Genomic DNA, 21,717 nt, shown 5'->3' on the forward strand with positions numbered 1-21,717 from the left:
TATATCTATTGATAAGATCGACTGTTAGAAAAGCAGGAATTCTTACCCCTTGCAAGTAACATACCGACTACCGGTAGGATAGAAATCCGGGTTGATCCGGTCAGTACGCCACCATGTGATGTAGAACTCTCGTCTTATACTACTGCCTTACTAAATGAAACCTGTGGTATATGTTTCCCTAAAATATCGATTTTTATTGTCCTCTTTTGAAGTTACTCATGTGAATCTGGGCCACAATATTAGAATAAATTTATTTTTGTCAATGACACTCGTTTGTGCTCCGTTTGTGCCATTTTGTTTTTCGTTTGTACCCGTAAGGTTAAGAAGTTACCGGGAGCTTAAAAATGGTCAGTCCCCCGTTTTGAAGAATCCGGATTTCAACTGCGCCAGTTGATTGTACTCATATTATGCCCGTTTATGCCACTTTGGATTTTGTTTGTATCCTATGAAATGAAGTGGTTGTAAAGATGGCCAGGCCCCCATATTACGGGACGGGATTTTTTGAAGTTTCGTTTGATTGTACTCAATTTGTGCCCATTTGAGCCACTGAGAATTTTTATTCCTACCTCTTAGGATGGAAAGATGCAGATATTTTTCGAAATAACAATCCCTTCACTCCTTCTGATCAGCCAAATTTTTCTGAGCGGTATTTGTTTGTACTCGGATTATGCCAGTTCGTGTAACTCGTGATTTCATCGGCGATGATCAAACTTCGAAGGCACCCTCAAAAAATAAAAATTGCTAGAGAAACGATGGAATGGGTTTTGAAAAGGGGGCTGATTCCTTGAACTCCGCAATGATTTGTTCCGATCTTGGATTCGTTTATGCCTCAAAACGATCCGAATTCTAAAATATTGGTAGCTCTGAGGGAAATGGAATTTCAGGTATAACTACCGACCGAAAAGTTATGGAAGTCAACCAACTCGCTCCACTATTAAATTAATATAATTCTAAAATAAATTCAGTCGTAAAATCTTATACGATTCAACATTATGTATTGATGCATATATAATTATTTAAAATGACTATTTCGGCAAGGTAGTGATGTATAAGTTTGAGCGAAAGTATTTTGCACTCATCACATTCTCATTTGACTCGCTCTTTGAAATCATCCTCACATACATATGTACTAACACTCGCGTGCAATGTTTACCTGTCATCTCTACCTCAAATCTATCCGCTTGCCCCGTGTCGCGATTTAAAAGAAATCAGCTCGGTATCTTATGTACTATTATCTAACGAAGACGATTTTTTCTTGACCTTGGTGAATTGTTGAATAATATTATTCTTGGATATGAAGGTCGTGAACATCAAAACACTTTTTTTGTGTTAACGTTTCAGCCCGGATGGGGGCCCTCCTCAGAACAATTTATTTAGAACATCTGATGATGAACTGACACTTTCAAATAACGAAGAAAAGGAACCCACTAGTATGTAGTGAATGCGTGTTAGAAAGACCGAGTAAAACACAAAACTTCATTTTTTAAAAAACTACACACTGGACGTTCCACACGTTCAAAAGTGCTCCAGACTCAAAACCTAAAACGGTCGTTGTGTGTTTTTATTCAATAACAACCAGGATGAATGCTTGGGAGTTTCGTATCGCTGTCGTAGTGTATTTAAAAAATGAACTTTTGTGTTTTACTCGGTTATTCTAACACGCATTCACTACATACTAGTGGGTTCCTTTTCTTCATTATTTGAAAGTGTCAGTTCATCTTCAGATATTCTAAATAAATTGTTCTGAGGAGGGCCCCCATTCGGGCTGAAACGTTAACACAAAAAAAGTGTTTTGATGTTTACGACCTTTGTATCCAAGAATACTATTATCTAACATTGCGAAATCATGTCTGTGTATAATCTATGTGTATTTTCGCCTTGTAAATCCCGAGCTGTCGTTCTGATCTCTAGCGATACGGTTCCTACCGTGTGCGTTAATACAGCATATCTTTTATTCGTTAATCATCAACTATCTATAATCATCATTCTGCTTACTCACTCCTGTCTGTCATCACTAATTCGCGGATCCTACGTCAATGATCCATATCTAGCGCTATCTCTCCACCCAATGACTGATATTCTATTTAAGAACGATAAAAGTAATTTTTTGTGTGTGACTTTTGAAGAAATCAGTGTCAACCTTGGGACTAGTACAGTTTACTCATACATGCCTATCCCTATATCGATAGTTGCACGCTAATGTACATCGCGCAGAGACCGAGCGTGGTAACGAGTGCGTGAGTGCGAGAGAGCGCACTCACGCTGAACCTCGATTCAGCCCGACTCGATGGAAACGTAGCTATGCAGTAGTGTACACATATATACACTGGACACAGTCTCAGACTGCAATGTTGTCATCGCAGTTCCTTCTCAACAGTCGCACAAAAGATTTCGTGATAAATATCGGACTTTTCACGTGTCTATCAAGAAATCTTATGAGTGAAAAATTCTTGATTTAAAAAAAATAAACGTCTCATTTTTTTCTCTGCCATTAGTTTTTTATCGGATTAGCGTGGACAAGCCAAATTCTATGAAAAAAAACATGCGCTATTTATTGGCCCGGTATAGGGAATATGTGTTCAGAGTGCTGACTTGAACCTTGATTTTCTCGTAAATATATGAAACAATTTGTGTTGAAAATTTGTAGAGATCTATCTATCTATCGTTATACAAATTAAAAGTAAAAAAAATTGAAACTCGATTACGCGGTATCGATTTGACCGTAGTAATACCTCAATTGGATATAACAGCGGGGGGCTGGTTATCTGACCTCTGCAAAGGTTTGTGCCGATTTTTAATTCGTTCCCTTCCTGGAACTCTTCTAGACACGAAAGAATCCAAGGTCGGCACAAACCTTTGCGGAGTTCAAGAAACTAGCCCCCATTTTAGAACCAATTTCAGCGTTTCTCCCGCAATTCCCATCTTTTCAGGGTGCCTTCGAAGCCTGATAAATGCCGATATTAAGATCGCCAATTAAATCGCTAGATGCACGAACTTGCGTAATCTCAACACAAACGAATACCGCTCAGAAGACTTTGGCTTGTCAGAAGGGATGGAGGGCTTGTTGTTTAAAAAAATATACATATCTTACCACCCTGGGAAGTAGGACAAAAATTCTCAGTGACATAAATGGGCATAAACAGGGTACAATGAAACGACACTTTGAGAAATCCCGTCAGTCAATATGGAAGACTGGCTATTTTTAACACCACTCCATTCTTAGAGTACAAACAGAATGTGAAGTAGCACAAATGGGCACAATCGTAGCAGAATCAACTGACGTAGTTAAAATTTGAATTTTTCACAACGGAGGGCTGACCATTTGTAGCCCCGCGGTAACTTCTTACCTTCAGGGATACGAACAAAAAAAAAAGAAATGGTACAAATGGGCACAGACAGAGTACAGACGAATGCCATCGACAAAAAAGTTTTATTCAAATATCAGTGGCCAGGTTCACATAGGTCTTGGACCTTCGATGGCAGATTCTCATAGATTCAAGTAATCATGGATGCATTGTTATTTTTGAACCATAGTAAAATATAGTCTATGAATTCTCGATAGCCCAAGGTATTGTAAATCGAGCGAAGGAAGGCACAATGTATGGAAGCACATATTGCAATTCCATATTTTGTGTCGAAGAAACACCCCCAGAAGTTTCAGCGAAATCTGTGATTCAGAGGTCTGATATTCTCCCCGTGAATCCATAATCTGATGAACTATGGGGTGTGCCTCGCATGGCCAATAGTCACTTGATGGATATCTTTGGAATTTGGCACGTTAATAGTTCTTGGGAACTAAGGTTATTGCGTCAAACGATTTCACAAGTGATACAAGACCGTTGAGGGATTTACAATTGAAAGAATGGTCAATGTTTTTGATAAAATTATTACTCAGTCACTGATATTAAAAAATCAGTAGATTTTATAATACTCAATGTGAAAACTAAGTCACAGATTAATAAAAAACAAAGGTAATACTAATTACTTCAGTTCATCAACTGTTGATCTAATCTACAAGACAATTAATCCATATGATTATATGAAAACATAACAAATCATGTGTAGAACATTAGTCCAGTATTTATCTTACTTAGATGAGTCCTATAGTTCCTGGGCATTAGAATGAGTTTTTACAGAGTAAAAGAGTTGTACTTCTCCGAAACTGGATGTGTCTTATTGTTCAATGTTGGCTGCAGCATATAATCTTAGGTGCAGTTATATCTAGACATCCCAAATCATGAGTAGGTACATGAACTGCGTTTTCGCTAAATATGTGAAGTGCGCTGCGTTGGCAACTAGGTTTCACAACAAACGCAGTTTTCCCATATTCTGTGCAAGACACAACATAAACTATAAATCCTTTATATGAGTATTACGTATCAACTTGAAAGTTGATTCGTTCAACTGAATCGAAACTTCAAAGTAACGGACTTGGATGCGTTAATCTACAGAGCGCAGGACCTAGACGCCGAAAACCACGGAGCGGTCAACCTGGATGCGTCAATATACGGAACGCAGAATTAGGTTAGGTTAGGCAATGACCGACAGTAACGTTACGTACCCGCTTACGGGCGGCTATTTTTATACAGTTCTGTCATTTTTTTTTTTTTTTGGCAATACCGTCTTGGTTGCGTGTTTTTATCTACTTCAGAATCAATAGGGGGCAAGATTTAGATGCCATTTACTACTTTCTTAAATTCGAATTCAACATGCATACCGGTTCGATACATAATGAGGTTCCAAACAGCGTTCTATACATCAGGATTTCATCAACGAACTCAATGAATGTCAGCGTTCGTCACTTATTGAGGTCTCAAGCCCTAGGGTCAAAGAAGAAGAAGATTTCTCATATTACATCAACTTTAGTCGTCAATATTTTCAAAACTGTAGTACAGATTTCAATCAGATTTATAGAAGTCAGAAGGTCTCTCGGTCCTGTGAGTTTCGTTTCAAAATATTTACTTATTCCGGAGATACGGCATCCTGATTTCGCGCAGAAGCTGGTCTGGGTAAAATGATACTTGGCCAGCGCTCACCGGCCTACGGGCACTTAATATTAAATAATATTTTAAGAAATTCCAAAACATCGATTCAGGCGCTTAAAAATATAGATTATAGTGACAAACAGGGTTATAAATAACGCTTTAACGTTTTCATTTGTCATTATTCCCCAAATGTTAATGCAATTTATATCCATTAGCCATCAAGTTTCAATTTTAATGGATAACAATTCCCATTAACCATCATATTTTAAATTTTAATGAAAAAAACTTCCATTGACCATTACATTTTTATTTTTTATGCAAAACATTCCCATTAGCCATTCTATTTTAATTTTCAATGAAGAATAATTTCCATAACTGATTGAATTTCAATTTCCAATAGAAAGTAAGTTCCATTAACTACTTAATTTCTATTTTCAATGGAAATTAATCGCATTAAAAATTAAAAAAGTGATAGTTAATGATTAAAAATTTTATACCCAGTCAAGGTAAAATAAATCGCGGATAAACGATATTCTATAGTACATATTATACACGTAAATAGACAGTGCATAAATAATTTATCGTTAATGGTCCACAACGGACATGTGGATGAATGGTATTGTAACTGGGTAAAACGAACAGTACCTACCTAAACGCAAAATTGTAAATAATGTATAACTTTTTTCAATGCAATAGAATTTTCATTGCCCGTCAATTCTTACTTTTCAATGCAAAATATATCTATCGGCAATCCGTAACCCGTTAACGATTTTACAATAAAGGACTTATCTCTAATGAACTCCCTTTATGTTGCGCAAGTTCGGCGAATAAAACCGCATGCGTGAGGAAGTTGAGAAACGGGGAGGAGAGCGTCTCCCTCAACTGTCGGTGACCCGTGAGCTCTGTAATGCGAAGAGGTATCAGCGGTCTTAGCATCTTTCTGAGGAAGAGAAGAAAAAAAAATTCACCCTATTTTCCGTTATTTAACCGCCCTCGATCTGTTCCCTTCGGAATCAGGATCCAGAGCGTGGTTACGTTGGATGGGGGGGGGGGCAAGAATATGAAAACAGTTTATATCATGAGCAAATAAATAGCAAAAAAATAGCAAATAAAAAACAATTAAATCACCCAACAAAAATAGGACATTTTGAGCAAGTGATTGTGCCAGCTTAGTGGACGTGGGTAGGAGACTGGCCGAGGGAAAAATGGTATGACCAGATGGGGTCCCAAACGAGGCCCTCAGAGTGGTGGTAAACAGCTGCCCGGACATATTATTGAGAGCGTACAACAACTTACTGAATAAGGTAAAGAGGCTAAGAGACAAAAATTTGTGCTGCTACCCAACGGCAGCAAAAGCCTTGGAAAGGGCAACGGAACTGGGGAGACTTATGTTCAACCTCGGTGGACCGACGCACGAGAGTAGTCTACGCCGTACTACTATTTAGTGGTCCTATATAGCTGGACGCTTTCGAAGTCGCCCGGAATAGACAGCTAACGACAACAGTTGTGTGTACTTGCGCAGTAAGGGTGATAAGTGCATACCAAATGGTATCCATACCGATGGCGCTGATCCTACCCGGACTGATCCCACTACACTTTTTGGCGGCTTTGGTGAAAGCGAAAAAGATTTACGAAGAGAAGGCGGCGATGGCGTCAGAGATACCAGGACGAAGCGGAAACATAGGAAACGAAGTAGGACGATACAGCAGTGGACGCAAGAATGGGACATCGACAGAAAAGGAGCATGTACATGCGATGCCAAAGTCTGCTGCACTGGTTCTAGTGGGGACATGGTTGGATGGAGTACCATTTGACATAAAGACTGATGGGGCATGGGTGCTTCAGTAACTACCTGTTCTGCACAGGCAAGAAGTCAACAACAAGGTACCACCAGTGACAGGACGAAGATGAAGGAGGAGATACTTGGTTCGAGTGTCCAGCATGGGACACCGACAGGCGAGCGATGATAGCAGTAACCGGGCAGGTCAAGAGCAGAGAACTGGTCCAGGCAATGCTGCGTGGATCAGAGGAGTAAGAGATGGCAAGGTTTTTTGCGGAACGAGTGCTTCGGAAAAAAAAAGCGGAGAGGTCGAGACGAGCAGGCAACAACGGAAGGTAGAGTCAACATACACGGTTAGGAACGAGGTGGAGAAGAAGTAATGCGCAAGCGGTCTCGTCTCTACCTGGGCGCGTGGGAGAAGTTAGCTGAAACTAGCAGCGGGCGCTAGCAGCGAAGTGTCCCCTGGCCAGGGCCGAGACAGTCCTCGAGCACCCCGCGCATACCTCGAATCATAAAGGTCATAACTACGAGCAAATTTTTTTAAAATTTATACTCACTTCACTCTTTACCTTGGACAATTGATGAAGCGAGTAATCGTCGTGAGACGCGCCCTCCCGTAATTGTTATTAATTTTTTAAGCTTAATAAATGTTTTATGGTATCATTGGCGTTAGCAAAGAGAGATTTTTTTCAAATTCATACTCAATACACTCTTTACCTTGGACAATTGATTAAGCGAGTAATAGCCGTGAGACGCGCCCTCTTGTATTTGTTATTAATATTTCAAGCTTTATATATGTTAATTTAAAACAAATAATAGCCGTGAGACCCTCTAGTAAATGTTATTAATTTTTTGAGCTTAATCTATGTGGTTTTATCGACTCGTCGTCGATAGCAAAAAAGCGTTTCAGTCTATGTAGCTACAAACCCAAGAATAATTTTAAAATTGTAGTGAATTTCCAAAATAATTAAATTGCTGCAAAAAAAAATGCGCGTTTCATATGGAACGATGTATCCGTATTTTGTCGAGCTCTGAAAAAATTGGGACCTGTCACTCCTCTCATGCCCACTCCTCTCCCCACGACTTCTACTCGTTCCTTCTCTCCCCGTATGAACGTCAAGATGCTCGGACGAGCCGAACACTTGAGTCTCGCCGCCTCATAATACGAGCGCCTCCAACTAGCGACCATTCATGCGTCATATGTATCGATGTATTCATGCTTATGCTGGCTCTCAATAATCGGAACCCGTACCTCTCTCTCTCTTTTTCTCTCGTACGCGCACGCACTCTCTTGCTCACGCTGTCTCTTCCGCTCATACTAACGCAAACTCGTAATATTTGAATGCTCCCAACTCTCATCGCTAATACGAAACGTCTCCATCCCTACTGCTGTACGTGGCCGCTTGTTGCGCGTCCTTATGCCTACTGGACTACCACGGAAGTGTAAACACTACGAGCAGACCTCGATTCTATGGTACATTGCGATTCGTTTTTTGCGCGATCTGTTACCATTCCGAATATCTGCTGTACATAGAGATCTATTTATCTTCAGTTTTTTGATGACACAGACCATTATGCATTGATGCAAAAATTTCCACCTCAATCCTGGCAGCTTTTGTACCCTCTCGTTGATGGCAGCTACTCATTTTGATACGTAGATATTAAGTAGATATAGTTCTCATTTTAGTTTTGTTCTGTTTCTCTCTCTTGGTTATTACATAAGTAAAACTTTCGTTCGATGGGCATGAAACATGGGGACCAAACGTAAATCTATTGTAACCCCGGAAATGATAGCGGAAGCGACTGTAAAGTTGCATCCTTTTGATTTTCCTAACGACGTCGTAACCGATGAGTTATTTGTCTTTTTAAAAAACCAGTCATGGTGAAGCTCTGGTTGCACATGGGAGCAGATTTGTAAAGCTATTTTCCCGGACAAAGACCCAAGGTCGGTGAAGTCTTACGTACCGCAGACGTACAAGATGTTTTTACGACACGCCGACAAAATTCACCCTTTAACGATTGTTGAAATCAATAATTTTCCACGATCGCTTAACGGCAAAGACAAGGTTCCATATGTACCCATCAGGATCCAGTCGCCGGTTGGCGACTCTTGGATGCCCGACTCTTGCCAGACACGGATATCGCCATGTCAATATAATCCAAGTCAAAACAATAATTCCGGCTTGGGTGATATTCATCCAATTTTGAGCGTCCATAATGAAAGGGGAACAACCGGGAATGGAAGCGATTCTACGAACTCGAGTGAGGAATCTTTTCTCGATCCAGATGTTAGAGCAGATAGTTTTCCTCCACTGGGAAATACAGGTGAACCTCGAACCTGTTCTAGCGCGGTTTTGTCGCCAATCGCCGACTTTCGAACCCCGACTCCCGTCAGTCTCTGATATCGCACCGTGCAGACTCGTGTCAAGTGACGGAAAATAAAATTTTGCTTCTTCGCCATTGGAATGAGGAAATCTCGAGCTCGGATACCTGTGATTTGCAAGACTCAAGTCAAGAATTGGCTCCTAATTCTTCGATGCCAGACAATGGCGAAACCTTGACGGTTCCAGGAGAGATGTCTGTAACCGTACCGTCGACATTTTGGCAAACATTTTGGTCGGCGACATTAAAGTTGCAGAAAGGATGGACTGGCGCGTTGTACGACTTGGTCAAGCCAATGACGGTCTGCAATTTGTTTTCGCTGGCACAAATTCAATTCTCCACCATCGACAGTAACGTTTCAAACGTATGCCGTTTGCACGTTTTCGACTTGTACGACTTACAAATTCTCAACAACTGAGTCCCATAGGTCCACCGTTTGTTGATGTATGCGTAAATATAGTCCCGACGGCCCCGTGCACCATATAGCAGGGAAGACCCACCGTCGATTAGTAACGGGCGAAAAACGCTTGTCTGTTTCGAAAGAGCTGGTAGCAAATGCTCCCAGCACCGTGAAACAGATCAAGTTGACGGCAGCTGATGAATGCCTTTTAGATGCAGGAAATCTAAATGACGCTTACAGCTTAGGTTTGTTGCAAAAGATGTCGAGCGAAAACAACTGTCGAGATAACCTGGATCGTGATTATTATATGTTTATGCACAAATTAATCAAAGAGACGAAAGAGACGTGGAAAGGAACACACATAAAGGGTTATGTTCAGCAGTGGTCAGTAGAACCGTTCTGTATCGTTCTCTTCACTGAGAGACAGTTGCGGGTACTACTGAACTTAGAACCGGGTACGGTGTGTTCTCATCTCGATGCCACGGGCTCTCTCACCATTTCGCCACCCAACGTAACAAGAAAAATATTCTATTATTCTTTAATCCTGCCTGGGAATGGGAACGCTGGTCAATTTCCTGTGGCAGAATTCATTTCTAGTGTCCACAATACTCTGAACATAGGCCACTTCCTAAGGATGGTGGCCTTATCGTTGAAGATGTTGAGCAGCCGATCACCGGCCATCGATAAAGTGGAGACAGATTTCAGCTTGGCACTCATGAATTCGGTTATGGACGGTTTCAACGGCATTTCACTCGTCGAGTACATGAACCGCTCATATACTGATATGACTGAGAAAACAAATTTGATTTCCTCGCTCACGGTTCTGCATATTTGTTCCTCGCACATGCTGCATACGGTACTGAAAAAGTGCAAAAAGATTTGCCACACGAAGGCTCAGTATCGCGTAGCAGGAATGGCAATGACGAAATTGATCCACAGTAACGATTTGGACTCTGCTCGAAAGATATTTATTTGTATCGTCAAAGTTTTTGGTTTCGAGACGATGGTGCGAGATTTTAAGGAGAGCATCTATTTTCTTTTCGAGGAATCAGAGATCGAGGAAATTTGCGTCACAAAGGAGGAAAAGAAGGACGCAAAGTTCATGCTACCGGACGATAATCTCGAATATGCCGAAGCAACATCGAGTAAATCGCCCTTCTTCCGATTTTTCGACAGGATTTATCAATCTGTGATTGACGAGAAAGAGGAACTATGCACATCCGAGGAGAACGACGTATACTGTCAGGAATTCCTTGACTACCTGCTTAAGTACATTTTGTCGTACTACTCGTTTTTCTCTGCCGCACATTTGAAGAATTTTGGAATAACTCGTGATTCTAACGCATCAGTTGAGAGTTGGTACAGGACGTTTAAAAATCTCTGGCTCAAAGGCAAACGATTGACCGTTCCGAGACTCGTTCAAAAAATGAAATTGATTTTAGATGGTCGGATACGAGAGAGATCGTTTACCACGAGAACGAGCCGACAAAAACGAGAGAAGAATCGAGGACGTTCTGCGCTGGCTTACAAAGAGCCGAGCGAGCAATGGTTCGATAGAAATTAAACAAAAAAAAGAACACCATCGTTTTTCAAAGGCCCTAAAACGGTTAAAAAACTAATCGTGCAGAGTCCTAGCTGTGACGAGAAGTCATTAGATGTTGTAACGAGTGAGCAATTTTCAGATTCGTCGATCGTATTGGACAATACAGCAACCCGCCTTGTTTCACGAGAAATGCGCTCGATCCATATCGCCGAAATTTGAGTCTCCTGATGACGAAGAGTATACCAAACAAGAGAATATATTTTGTGACAATACTGGTCAAACGCATGCAGAAATTCGGAATCTCTGTGTGGAACAAATCGCCGAATCTGGAGATTTCCTCTCAAATAATATCTCGTAGTCTCGGTTTGCCAGATCTCAAGCAAAAAATTTCGGGATTTAAATTGGTCGAGCAGAGTTTTCGGAAGCACTGTGATGAGTGGTTCGATGATGACATCATGACCGCGTTTTTCGCAACGATAACGAGCGAGGCACGAGATAGGGGTGCATCGATATTGTCTTTCGACATTTTTTGTACCCAGCGAATAATTTTGACGGGCAAAATGAGCCACGGATTTCAGAGGTGGGTGGAGAGGACTTCTGTCCTTGAATACGAGGTTTGGCTATTGCCCGTGATCAATAATGATCATTGGACGCTCCTTATCGTCAATTTCCGAGTAAACCTCTTTGTATACCTTGAATCTCTCCATGGCCGTCCACCGCAAGTGCTGCTCAATGGTTACATTTCGGTAATCGACCAAGAAATGAGAGCATACGGAAAACTGACCGACTGGAACAATTGGCGGTAGTACTGCCTACATGATATTCCGAACCAGTACGTAACCAGTGATGGACGAAGAATTGCGACTGGAGATTGTGGAGTACATGTATGCATGTGGGGGTACGTGATATGTAATGGTTGGTCAACTCCATTTTCCAACGACGATATGCCATCTATCAGAAAAAGTATCGCACGATATATAATGAGAGCCAAGGAGACGACCGATTTTCAGGAGAGGCAATCAGAATATACGGGCTATCTAGTCGATAGTGATGATGCGATTCAATCGAGGTATCGTCGTGTGAGCTTCCCAATAAAAACCCGAATGTTGCTTCGACCACCGACCACATATTCTAGCACGCTAGAATACTGCGCCCAACTTTCCGCGTAATAAACGTAGAGCTTTGGCGTCTGGTGCAATCGAGGAAACAGGCATATGGTTTGATGACTGAATGGGGACTGAAAGAAAAATCATCAGATAATGCATAATATCTATAAAAGTTACCAAACAAGTTTAAAAAATACCAAAAAAAAACATAAAAACGAAAAACATATATAAAATTACAAAAAAAAACCATAAAAACACAAACAAAAAATGGAGCCGGAACTCCGCCACGTCCACGTCGTCTGCTCCGGGTAATGCAAAGAGCGGTGGAGCATTAGTTGCATGACCGTAACCAATTATCCAAGGTAAAGAGTGAATTGAGTACACTGAACGAAATTTTATTGCAATATTTGCTTTTACCCATACACAAAAGTACAATAAAATATAGCATTTTAGGGACAATCGCGGTTCAGTCATGAAATGTCAATAATAAGTAACGAAATGCATAACATTATAACAATGTTTCAAAGATCATATAGTAATTCTTGCTTGTCAAGATAATATTAATATATATATATACAAATAGTATAATGTCCTATTATTCTAGGAATGTTTATGATTGTACCTCGTTTGTCCCTAAAATGCTATGCGGAAAACCAAAGATGGCAAAAAAATTTCTTTCAGTGTATAAATTTTGAACAAATCGCTCGTTGCTATCGTCAATTAGGGAATAAAATAACATAAAAAGCTTAAAAAATTAATAACAATTACGGGAGGGCGCGTCTCACGACGTTTACTCGCTTAATCGATGGTCCAAGGTAAAGAATGAATTCAGTATGAATTTGAAAAAAATCGCTCTTTGCTAACGTCAATGATACCATAAAACAACATTTATTAAGCTTAAAAAATTAACAACAATTACGGGAGGGCGCGTCTCACAACGATTACTCGCTTCATCAATTGTCCAAGGTAAAGAATGAATTGAGTATAAATTTTAAAAAATTTGCTCGTAGTTATGGCCTTTACGATTCGAGGTATGCGCGGGGTGGTCGAGGACTGTCCCGGCCCTGGCCGGGGGACACTTCGCTGCTGGCGCCCGCTGCTAGTTTCAGCTAGTTCGTGGGAGAAGTTGTTTTGGTTGATGAAAATCTGACATTATTCATAGCATCATCGTGTCTATGCACTGTTTCAACTCCTTAAGAAAAATATAATAAAAAAAAAAAAAAAGAGATTGACAATACGGGGCGCTAACCAATCGATTTACAAAGTAACCTTCGGTAGATTTAGAAAGTTCTGCTGATGAATGCAACTAAATTCCATGTAATGATCAAATTCAGTGAAAATAACCAGACAAACGACGTACTTTATGCGAAATGGCCTACAATGTACGTAATAAAAACTCTTGATCATTGAATTAAAATTTGAAAAACATTGGAACGAAAATATAAAAATTTTAAATAGTGGTCAGCTCGTTGGAATGTCAATGAAGACAATGATATAACGATGGTGATAATGATGTATTATTTAAGTAATAATAATTATATTCGTGATAATAACAAAGATGGTGATAAAAATTATACACAATAACAAAAGTGGTAATAATCCATAGAATACGTGACTGTAGTTACAATTACTCGCTATAAAAAGGCTTATAATAAAGTCATCAAACTGATACAACTTTTTAAAATATTTTTACTGTAAATAAAGAACATTTTACTGCGATACAATTACGATTGTATGTCAATCGGAACGAGTCGTTGGACATCGTCTATTCTACTCATCGGTATAGATATGAAATATTCAATCTGTAAAAGTTCAATATTAGGACTGGAAAAGTACCAAGAGAATAAAAATTCTTGGGCAGTGATTCATTTCACAATTCATACAGTCCAGGTGAAACGAGGCACGCTCAAAAAATTCATTAGGCTTTGTAGCAAATAATATAGGAATGTCACCAACTTAAACATCTCTCAGTTTTCCAGGTAAGACATTTTAAATTTGTGTAACGTTCATCTACAACGTGCACTAAAGATAGTGATTTTAAAACCTAACGGCGCAATATATCCCCTAAATGTATTAACTGATCGTAATCTTGAACTATCTTCAACATTTTGGGAACATCTAGATATCATTTAAAAACACTACTCTGGCATAAATCCTGTTTTGCATATTAACGAATGGCATGATTTATTCTGATTTTGATTTTTACGAATATGGCTTTTACCGCTTTAATCATGATGCAACGTAAGTTGAGTGTCAAAAATTGATGAGAGGATATTAAAATTTTTCATATTTTAATACTTAGTGAGTTACATCAAAATGTGTCAACATGCTAAATGGTGAATTTCCTATACTTCTATAACGCCAATTAGTTACATTTACTGGTTCAAATTCTTTTAGAGGTTTGCAAGAACCCTCTGTCCATGCAAGACACGTCTTGTTTTTATAGCATGATACTCATTTGCAATTCTTGCCCATACTGAAAATTCAGACTTTTCTTCAACTGACCTTATGCGACTGCCTGTTTTCATCGTAGTAATAAAAGATTTATTAGGAATTTACAGTCACTCGTCAAGTCACTTCCATATTTAATATACATATTCGTTCTTTTGCAAACCTCACCTTCTTGCACTTGCTTTTCGATTGTAACTAGTTACATATCGAATATCTTGCTTGAAAAGATAAAGGGGAGGCAATAGTACGACATCTCTTTCATGTCACTATATAAACTAAGCGAGCGATAATTACAAAATTTAATTGTAATCTTATTGCTTGAACCGAGTTACGAACGCAAGATATTACATATCCAAGTATGCGTCGCAACTCTAGTTTATGTAAACAATCACAACAAGCATTGTAAATTCAAAGAATCGCCACCCCATGATAATTATTCAAACTATTTGTTCAATTTGGGTTTATCTTTTCTGTTTCTTATGCTTGTGAGAAAAGGTCCGATGATCGCGCGGGGCTTGACACTAGGAGGTCGCGTTCCTAGTGATGCTCTGGACGACACGTTGACCCCACCAGGCTTCCAAGTTGAACGGCTCAAAATCTGTATAAACGTATATGTTATGGATTGTTTGTCGAACATGCATTAAATTTTAGAAGCGTACACTAAAGCCAGATACGTAACACCGCTAAAATTCTAGGAAAAACGCGGTGCTTTGTTTTGCAAGCTGCAGCTATTAACAATATAGAGATATGCCTGCGAAGAGTGCATATAATTATTTTATATTAGTCGACGTTTTACAAGATGTATGTGCAGTTCATGACAAGCATTGTCAAACTTTCTAAATTCCATAAATTGTGAAAATATTTTTCCAGGTTAGGAAGCCATGCAGTTCATAACAATAGCGGGATAAGAATACGTGCATAGAGTTGTATCCCAGAATCAAAACATGTTCACAGTATAGCATTATCAAGAACAAAAGACATTGGCAACTTTGACATCGAATCATGAAAGGAAATATTGAAAATTTTATTTTCATGCAAGATGTCGCATGAAACTTGTATAAATGTAGTCGAAATGAAGTCACATGAAATTCAACATATTCATACTTAAATTCTTTGACTTTTCACAAAGTAGAAAGATCCTAAACTTTCGTAATGAGAGGGCATTCAGATATTACGTAATGCATAAGGACGCCTGAGATAGCCAAAAATATCATTAAATAATAATAATAATATCTAAAAAATTTGAGATAACCTTTCAAGTAAAAGCAGTTTTTTCCCAATGACCATCGGCTGTTTGCAATGAAAATTGTAGTTAGAGTGAAAACAAGCTCTCTTATCCCTGTACTTTGTTAATCCGATAATTAGTCACTCAGTTTTTCGAATGAAGTACTGTCAAACGCCAATTTTGTAAGGGTTGGATGCCTGAAAACTGAGTAGTGACCTCAGGAACATTTTGTTTACTTGTTGAAAATGACATTACCTATTGGAATCCAAAAATTCTTGATCGGCTATCCGATGACTAAATTTAGCCCTGAGCTGTTTAGGCATTATTTAATTTGAATCTGGTTTTCTTGTTACACATTTTACATCAGCTCGGCGCAACAAGTTAAAAATTTAACATGTTAAATGAAGTTTCCTATAAATATGTATAATTTACTTTAAAAAAAGTAGCTAACAACTTCGTGGTCGGTGCAATATTGCTGACATCTGGTTACATATGCGATTTATTTAAACATCTGATGTTTCTGAAAACTTATTTTCCGCAAGATGTTTTGATCGGTAGATTTGAAGATAAAAAGTGTTTCATTTTAGAAATGATAGAATCTTATTGACTTTTTCTTCACACGTTCACAATCTGAAATAAAATTATCAAGCCCAAAAAATTAAAACAGTTTTGGAAAAATGAAAGCTATGAGAAGAACGAGAATTTGCCGACTTCTGGAAATTCTTTTTTTTTAAAAAAAGCCTACACTATGTGAGAAAATCGTATGGCATAAACTTCATGTTCTACTATACATATGTGTTATATTATCATGTGTCGAAAATTTATTCAATTGACTACAAATGTACAGCGGCACTTATACAGAGAACTTCTGTTCAAACCACTCCGTCCAAGCCACGCGGTGACCGTCAGCGCCACCCATGAACAAGTTTTCGTTTGCAGCATTTGTCCGCTACGCTTGGCTAAGATAAAAATTGTGCATTTTGGCAGATCCTCGATTGGGGAATAGCCACTGGGGAGAAGAAGAAGAAGAAAGTTGTGCATGTGTTGGTGCCAGTGTTCACCGCGTAGCTCGAACCGGGCGGTTTCAAAAGACGTTTCCTGTATTGAATTATTTGCCAGAATAAGCACTGGTTATCTTCATTAAACTCGAAATATAATATCGAACCTAATATACCAGCATGATTATTCATATTGTTGCTTACGTTCACCACTATTTCTTAAGATTCATCCGAAGCATATTACGACCACTGGTTAAACTATTCAACCAGGAGATGATACGAAACTTACAGCCTCTACCGATAGATATACATATAGCTTCGATTGCTATCAATGATAGGATACATCTTCAGTCCATGTCAGAAGCTTATTGTTAGATAAGGTAATGGAATATGAATACGGATGAATCGACCGCCGTATTTTGTTCAGAAATAGATTTTGCAGATACGAATGAGACAAATACAGATTCCTGCAGAAACATGAGAGAATAATAATACCAATGGGAAATATAATAACGATATCTAGAATAATATACCGTACGCTGTGATATTACTATCAAAGTGTTTCATTATGGGGCATGCATTCAGTGCATGGATCGCAAGATAGACAAAACTTGTAGCACTTTATCATTGCCGATAAACGTTCAACGTTTAGGAACGCTGTAAGTGTTTATGACGTCACGAAATGTGAAAATGCACGTCAGTTCAGTGGTGCCTCAACATCTTGAAAATTGAAGCGTCCCTTTTAAAACACTTTCTTCAAATTCGTGCTTTTGTTACAATTATTTTCAATCGAGACATATTGAACACTGACAGGAACGCGCGATTGCACCACCACATATAGATTGTACCGTAGGATAGAAACTATATGTAAGTGTGCGCCGATGTTCGGCGTGTATACATTTATATTTACCCTGCAGTAGTTAAAGATCAGGACACGACGGTTCGTCGCTTCCACGGAATTTTATAACTCCAAACCCTCTTTCCTGGTGCGTATCGCGTAAGTTATCAAGGTGCAATATGAATTTGCCCTACCAGGTATTCTCACAGGTAAATTTTTGGAACATGAATTTGTAATACCACAATTCCTACAGGTAAACCTTGGAGTACTAATTTGTCTTAGTAGGTTTTCTCACAGATAAATTTTTGCAGTTGCCTACCCCAATAAAACAAAACCGACGTTTGTTAGCATTATTTGGTTACTCGCATTCAGTGCTACAGTACAGATTCACGTACGACACGTTAGAACGCAACAAAAATTATGAAGCGAACGCATTCTGGACACAAAGGTATTAAAGCTTTCCTTGGACGTCCTAGTCCCAATAAAAAAACAAAACAGGATCCACCAGTTCGATGGATATCAGAGTGCGATGATCCGATCACGAGTACTACAATTAAAAAATTATTTTTAAAAGTCTATTGGACGTAAAGTATCGCATCGTGAACTTTCTCAGTCTTTTCTGCTATTAGGATTGTAAAATGTAAGTCGAGTAACGGAAAGTTAAAATTTACAGTAGTGAATATTACTGGGCTCGGGGACTTCCGTTTCCGTTTTGAATGTGAGTGACAGGTGTGCGAAAGAGTGCGAGAGAAAAGGCGAGAATTTAGCAGGATAGCAAAGGTGAGGAGAAAAGGAAATAGGGCAGAGAAGGAGCGGGGAAGACATAGACGGGAGGTCGGGTGAAGGGAATAGGGAGGCAGGGTTAGAAGGGAAGGGCGGGGGAAAAAGAAAGAAGGGGAAGAGTTTTGAGGTTAGGCAGAAAGAGCAGGCGGACGGCAACGATTCGGATAAGATAGGAATAGGCAGTGACACCTAGGGAGTAAGAAGGGGGATAGAGTAGACAGGTAGGCGGCGGATAGATAAGGTAGGGAGCGGTGAAGGAGAGAAAGAGTATGAGTAACGCGGGTGGCCAAAAAGAAGGGGCGAACAGGGAAGAGGAGGAGAAAAAGAAAGGTAGGCCGGGGGCAGTAGCAGCGTTAGGGAGGGATAGAAGGCATAGCCTGGGATTGACGGCGACGGTGCTAGACTTATGGAAGAGAAAGCGGGAGGAGGAAGGGGAAAAAGGGGAGGAGGAGGTAGACGAGTTGCAGGAAAGAGAAAGAGTATTTGGGAAAAGCAGGAAAGTGCACCGGTCGCCGGAGAGTAAGACAGGGGAGGAAGGGAAGGCAGAGGGAGGGGGTATACAAGATATGCTAAGGTTGATTAGGGAAGAGCTAAAGATAGGTCTAGAGGAGGTCAAAGGGCAGGGAAGGGGGATCAGGGAAGAAATGGAAAAGATTAAAGGCGAAATGAATAGAAGGGAAGAGCAGTGGGAAGTAGAGAGGAGGGAGATGAAGGAAATGATAAGGGATCTAGGTAAAAGACTAGAAGAGGTGGAAGAGCAGAGAGGGGGGGAGATGGAAAGGGTAAAGGAGAGGCTGATAGAATTAGAAAAGAAGAGTGCAGAAGGAGGGGGAGAAAGGCAGGTACAGGGGAATTCGGAAGTGGCGCAGGTAACAATAGATAGATTAAAAGAGATGGAGTGGGCCATAGAGAGGAAAGAAAGGGAAGAAATAAGGGGAAATATAGTAGTGAGAGGAGCGAGACTTGAGAAGGGAAGAGAAAAGGAAGAGTTGAAAAAGATTTTGCAGCTGATAGGGGTAGAGGTCGAGGTAAAGGATATGTGGGAGGTAGGCGCGAAAAAGGGGGGAGAAAAGGGGATATGGATAGCAAGACTAGGAAATAGGGAGCAAAACAGGCAGGTAATGGGAAGAAAAAGCCTACTCAAAGGGAGGGAGGACAGAATAGACGAGGATCTCACCTGGGCAGAGAGAAGAATGAAATGGAAGTTGAGGGAGATAGCAGCTATTGAGGAGAGAAGGGGAAACAGAGTAAGAATAGGGTATGCAAAGATCTGGATAGAAGGGAAAATGTGGAAGTGGGATGAGATAGGAGAGGTGCTGAGGGACGGTACAGGGAGAGCGAGGAAAGGGGGACAAAGGGAGGGAAGGGGAAAAGTAGGGGAAAGCGATAGGAAAAGGTCAGCAAGCGAGGAAAGACAAGAGGGAAGTATAGAAGCACAGGGAAGGGTACGTAGGGAAAGGCAGTCGGGGGAATGGGTAGTGGGGGGGGGCAGAGGCAGGTGGGGAGGGAGATAAGGAGGAGAGAGCGGGGAGTACGCGAGACAGAAAGGGAGGGGTGGAAAGTAGCTTTTTGGAATGTGGCGGGGCTCGCGAGAAAGGATGAAGATTTCTGGAGGGAGCTAGGGGAGTGGGATGTAATATTTCTAATGGAGACATGGATAGAAAAGAAGGGGTGGGAAAGGATTAGAAATAAGTTGCCAGTAGGGTATAAATGGGAAGTGCAGTATGCGGTTCGAAAAAATAGGAAGGGAAGAGCAATAGGCGGAATGCTGTCAGGGCTAAGAAGGGAGATAGTAAGTGGGGAGGGAGGGAGGGAAGAGGTAAAAAAGGGCATGATAGCAAGGAAAATAAGTGTAGGGGGGGAAAAATGGGTAGTAGTAGGAATATACGTAAATGGGGACCTAAAAGAGAAGATAGGGGAATTGAAGGAGCGGGCAGAAGAGATAGAGGGAGGGGTAAAAGTGTTAGTGGGGGGTGATTTTAATGCCAGGACAGGGCAGGAGGGGGGAGGATGCTGGGGAGAAGGAGAGGAGGAGAGTAGGAGTAGGAAATCAAAGGACAGGAAAATAAACTCGGAAGGTAGGCAGCTGGTGCAATTTTTAGAGGAGACAGGATGGGCAATAATGTACGGGAACATAGAGGGGGATGAGGAGGGGGAATTTACGTATGTAGGAGGGGCAGGGGTGACAGTGATAGACTACGCTATAGGAGACATCGAGGTGAGGGATAGGGTCAAAAGGATAGAGATTGGGGATAGGGTTGACTCGGATCATCACCCGGTAATAGTGTGGTTGAGGGGGGCAGTGGCTAGGACAAGGAAGGGAAAAAGAGTAGGGGGAACTAGTAGAGGAGACTGGACGGAGGAGGGTAGGATGAGGTTTAGAACAGAAGTCAAATGGGAGGGGATAGGAGAAGTGGATGTAGGTAAAGAGATAGAGAAAAGAATAAGGGAGTTTAGACGAGCCTTAGATGTAGGAGGGAGGGGGAGGGAAGCGAAAAAGGGATGGTGGGATGAGGAATGTAGGCGAAAAAAAGCGGAAGTTAGGCAGAGTCTAAGGAAATGGAGAAAGGGGGAGGGGGAAGGGGACGCGTATAGAAAGGAAAGAAGGGAATATAATAGGCTATGCGAGGAAAGAAAAAAGAAAGAAAATGAGGGATTCATAAAAGAAGCAGCGGAAGCAAGGACAGAAAGCAAGGTATGGGAGATAGTTGATAGGGAAAGAAAGAAGTGGAAGAGGGTGAATGAAGAAATAGGAGATCAGGAGTGAAGGGAGTATTTCATGGGATTATTAGGCGGGGTAGAAAGCAAGGTAACAGAAGGCGGGGAGTCGGTAAATAGGAAGGGGGACGGGGAAGGGGAGCTGCAGAAGGAAGAGATTAAAAAGGTGATAGGAAAGCTGAGGGATGGAAAGGCACCAGGGGGGGATGAAATAGTTAGCGAGGTATGGAGGTATGGGGGGGAAGAAATGGAGCAGTGGATATGGAAAACATGTAACAGAGTTTGGGTGGGGGAGGGCTGGCCAGAGGATTGGAGGGAGGGATTGATAGCGCCGATAGTTAAGAAGGGGGAGGGGAAAAGGGTAGAAGAGTATAGGGGGGTGACTTTGATGCCAACTCTATATAAGGTCTCGTAGAAGAGGAAATGGGGAGAGGGAGAAGGGTTGGGGGGGTGGAGTTAGCCGGCGGCAGGGTATGCACGTTAGCTTATGCGGATGATATAGTGTTAC

At 40.7% G+C, this 21,717-nt stretch overlaps 1 protein-coding gene across 3 annotated transcripts in view; it reads right to left on the minus strand.

Annotated features, from left to right (window-relative positions):
* Positions 1 to 3,969: 3,969 nt before the first annotated feature.
* LOC124213275 (MAPK regulated corepressor interacting protein 2) overlaps positions 3,970 to 21,717 on the minus strand; it is a 34,401-nt gene continuing 16,653 nt past the window's right edge. For 2 of the 3 annotated variants that reach the window (XM_046614439.1, XM_069135782.1), the window contains exon 4: positions 13,868 to 15,245. In XM_046614439.1, coding sequence (XP_046470395.1) covers positions 15,169 to 15,245 — 77 coding nt within the window. In that variant the 3' untranslated portion in view covers positions 13,868 to 15,168. Of the gene's footprint in view, positions 5,926 to 13,867; positions 15,246 to 21,717 lie in introns of those variants that run through there. The other variant, XM_046614450.2, reaches the window with a different exon arrangement.

The sequence above is a fragment of the Neodiprion pinetum genome, chromosome 1, assembly GCF_021155775.2.
Source record: "Neodiprion pinetum isolate iyNeoPine1 chromosome 1, iyNeoPine1.2, whole genome shotgun sequence".
NCBI lineage: Eukaryota > Metazoa > Arthropoda > Insecta > Hymenoptera > Diprionidae > Neodiprion > Neodiprion pinetum.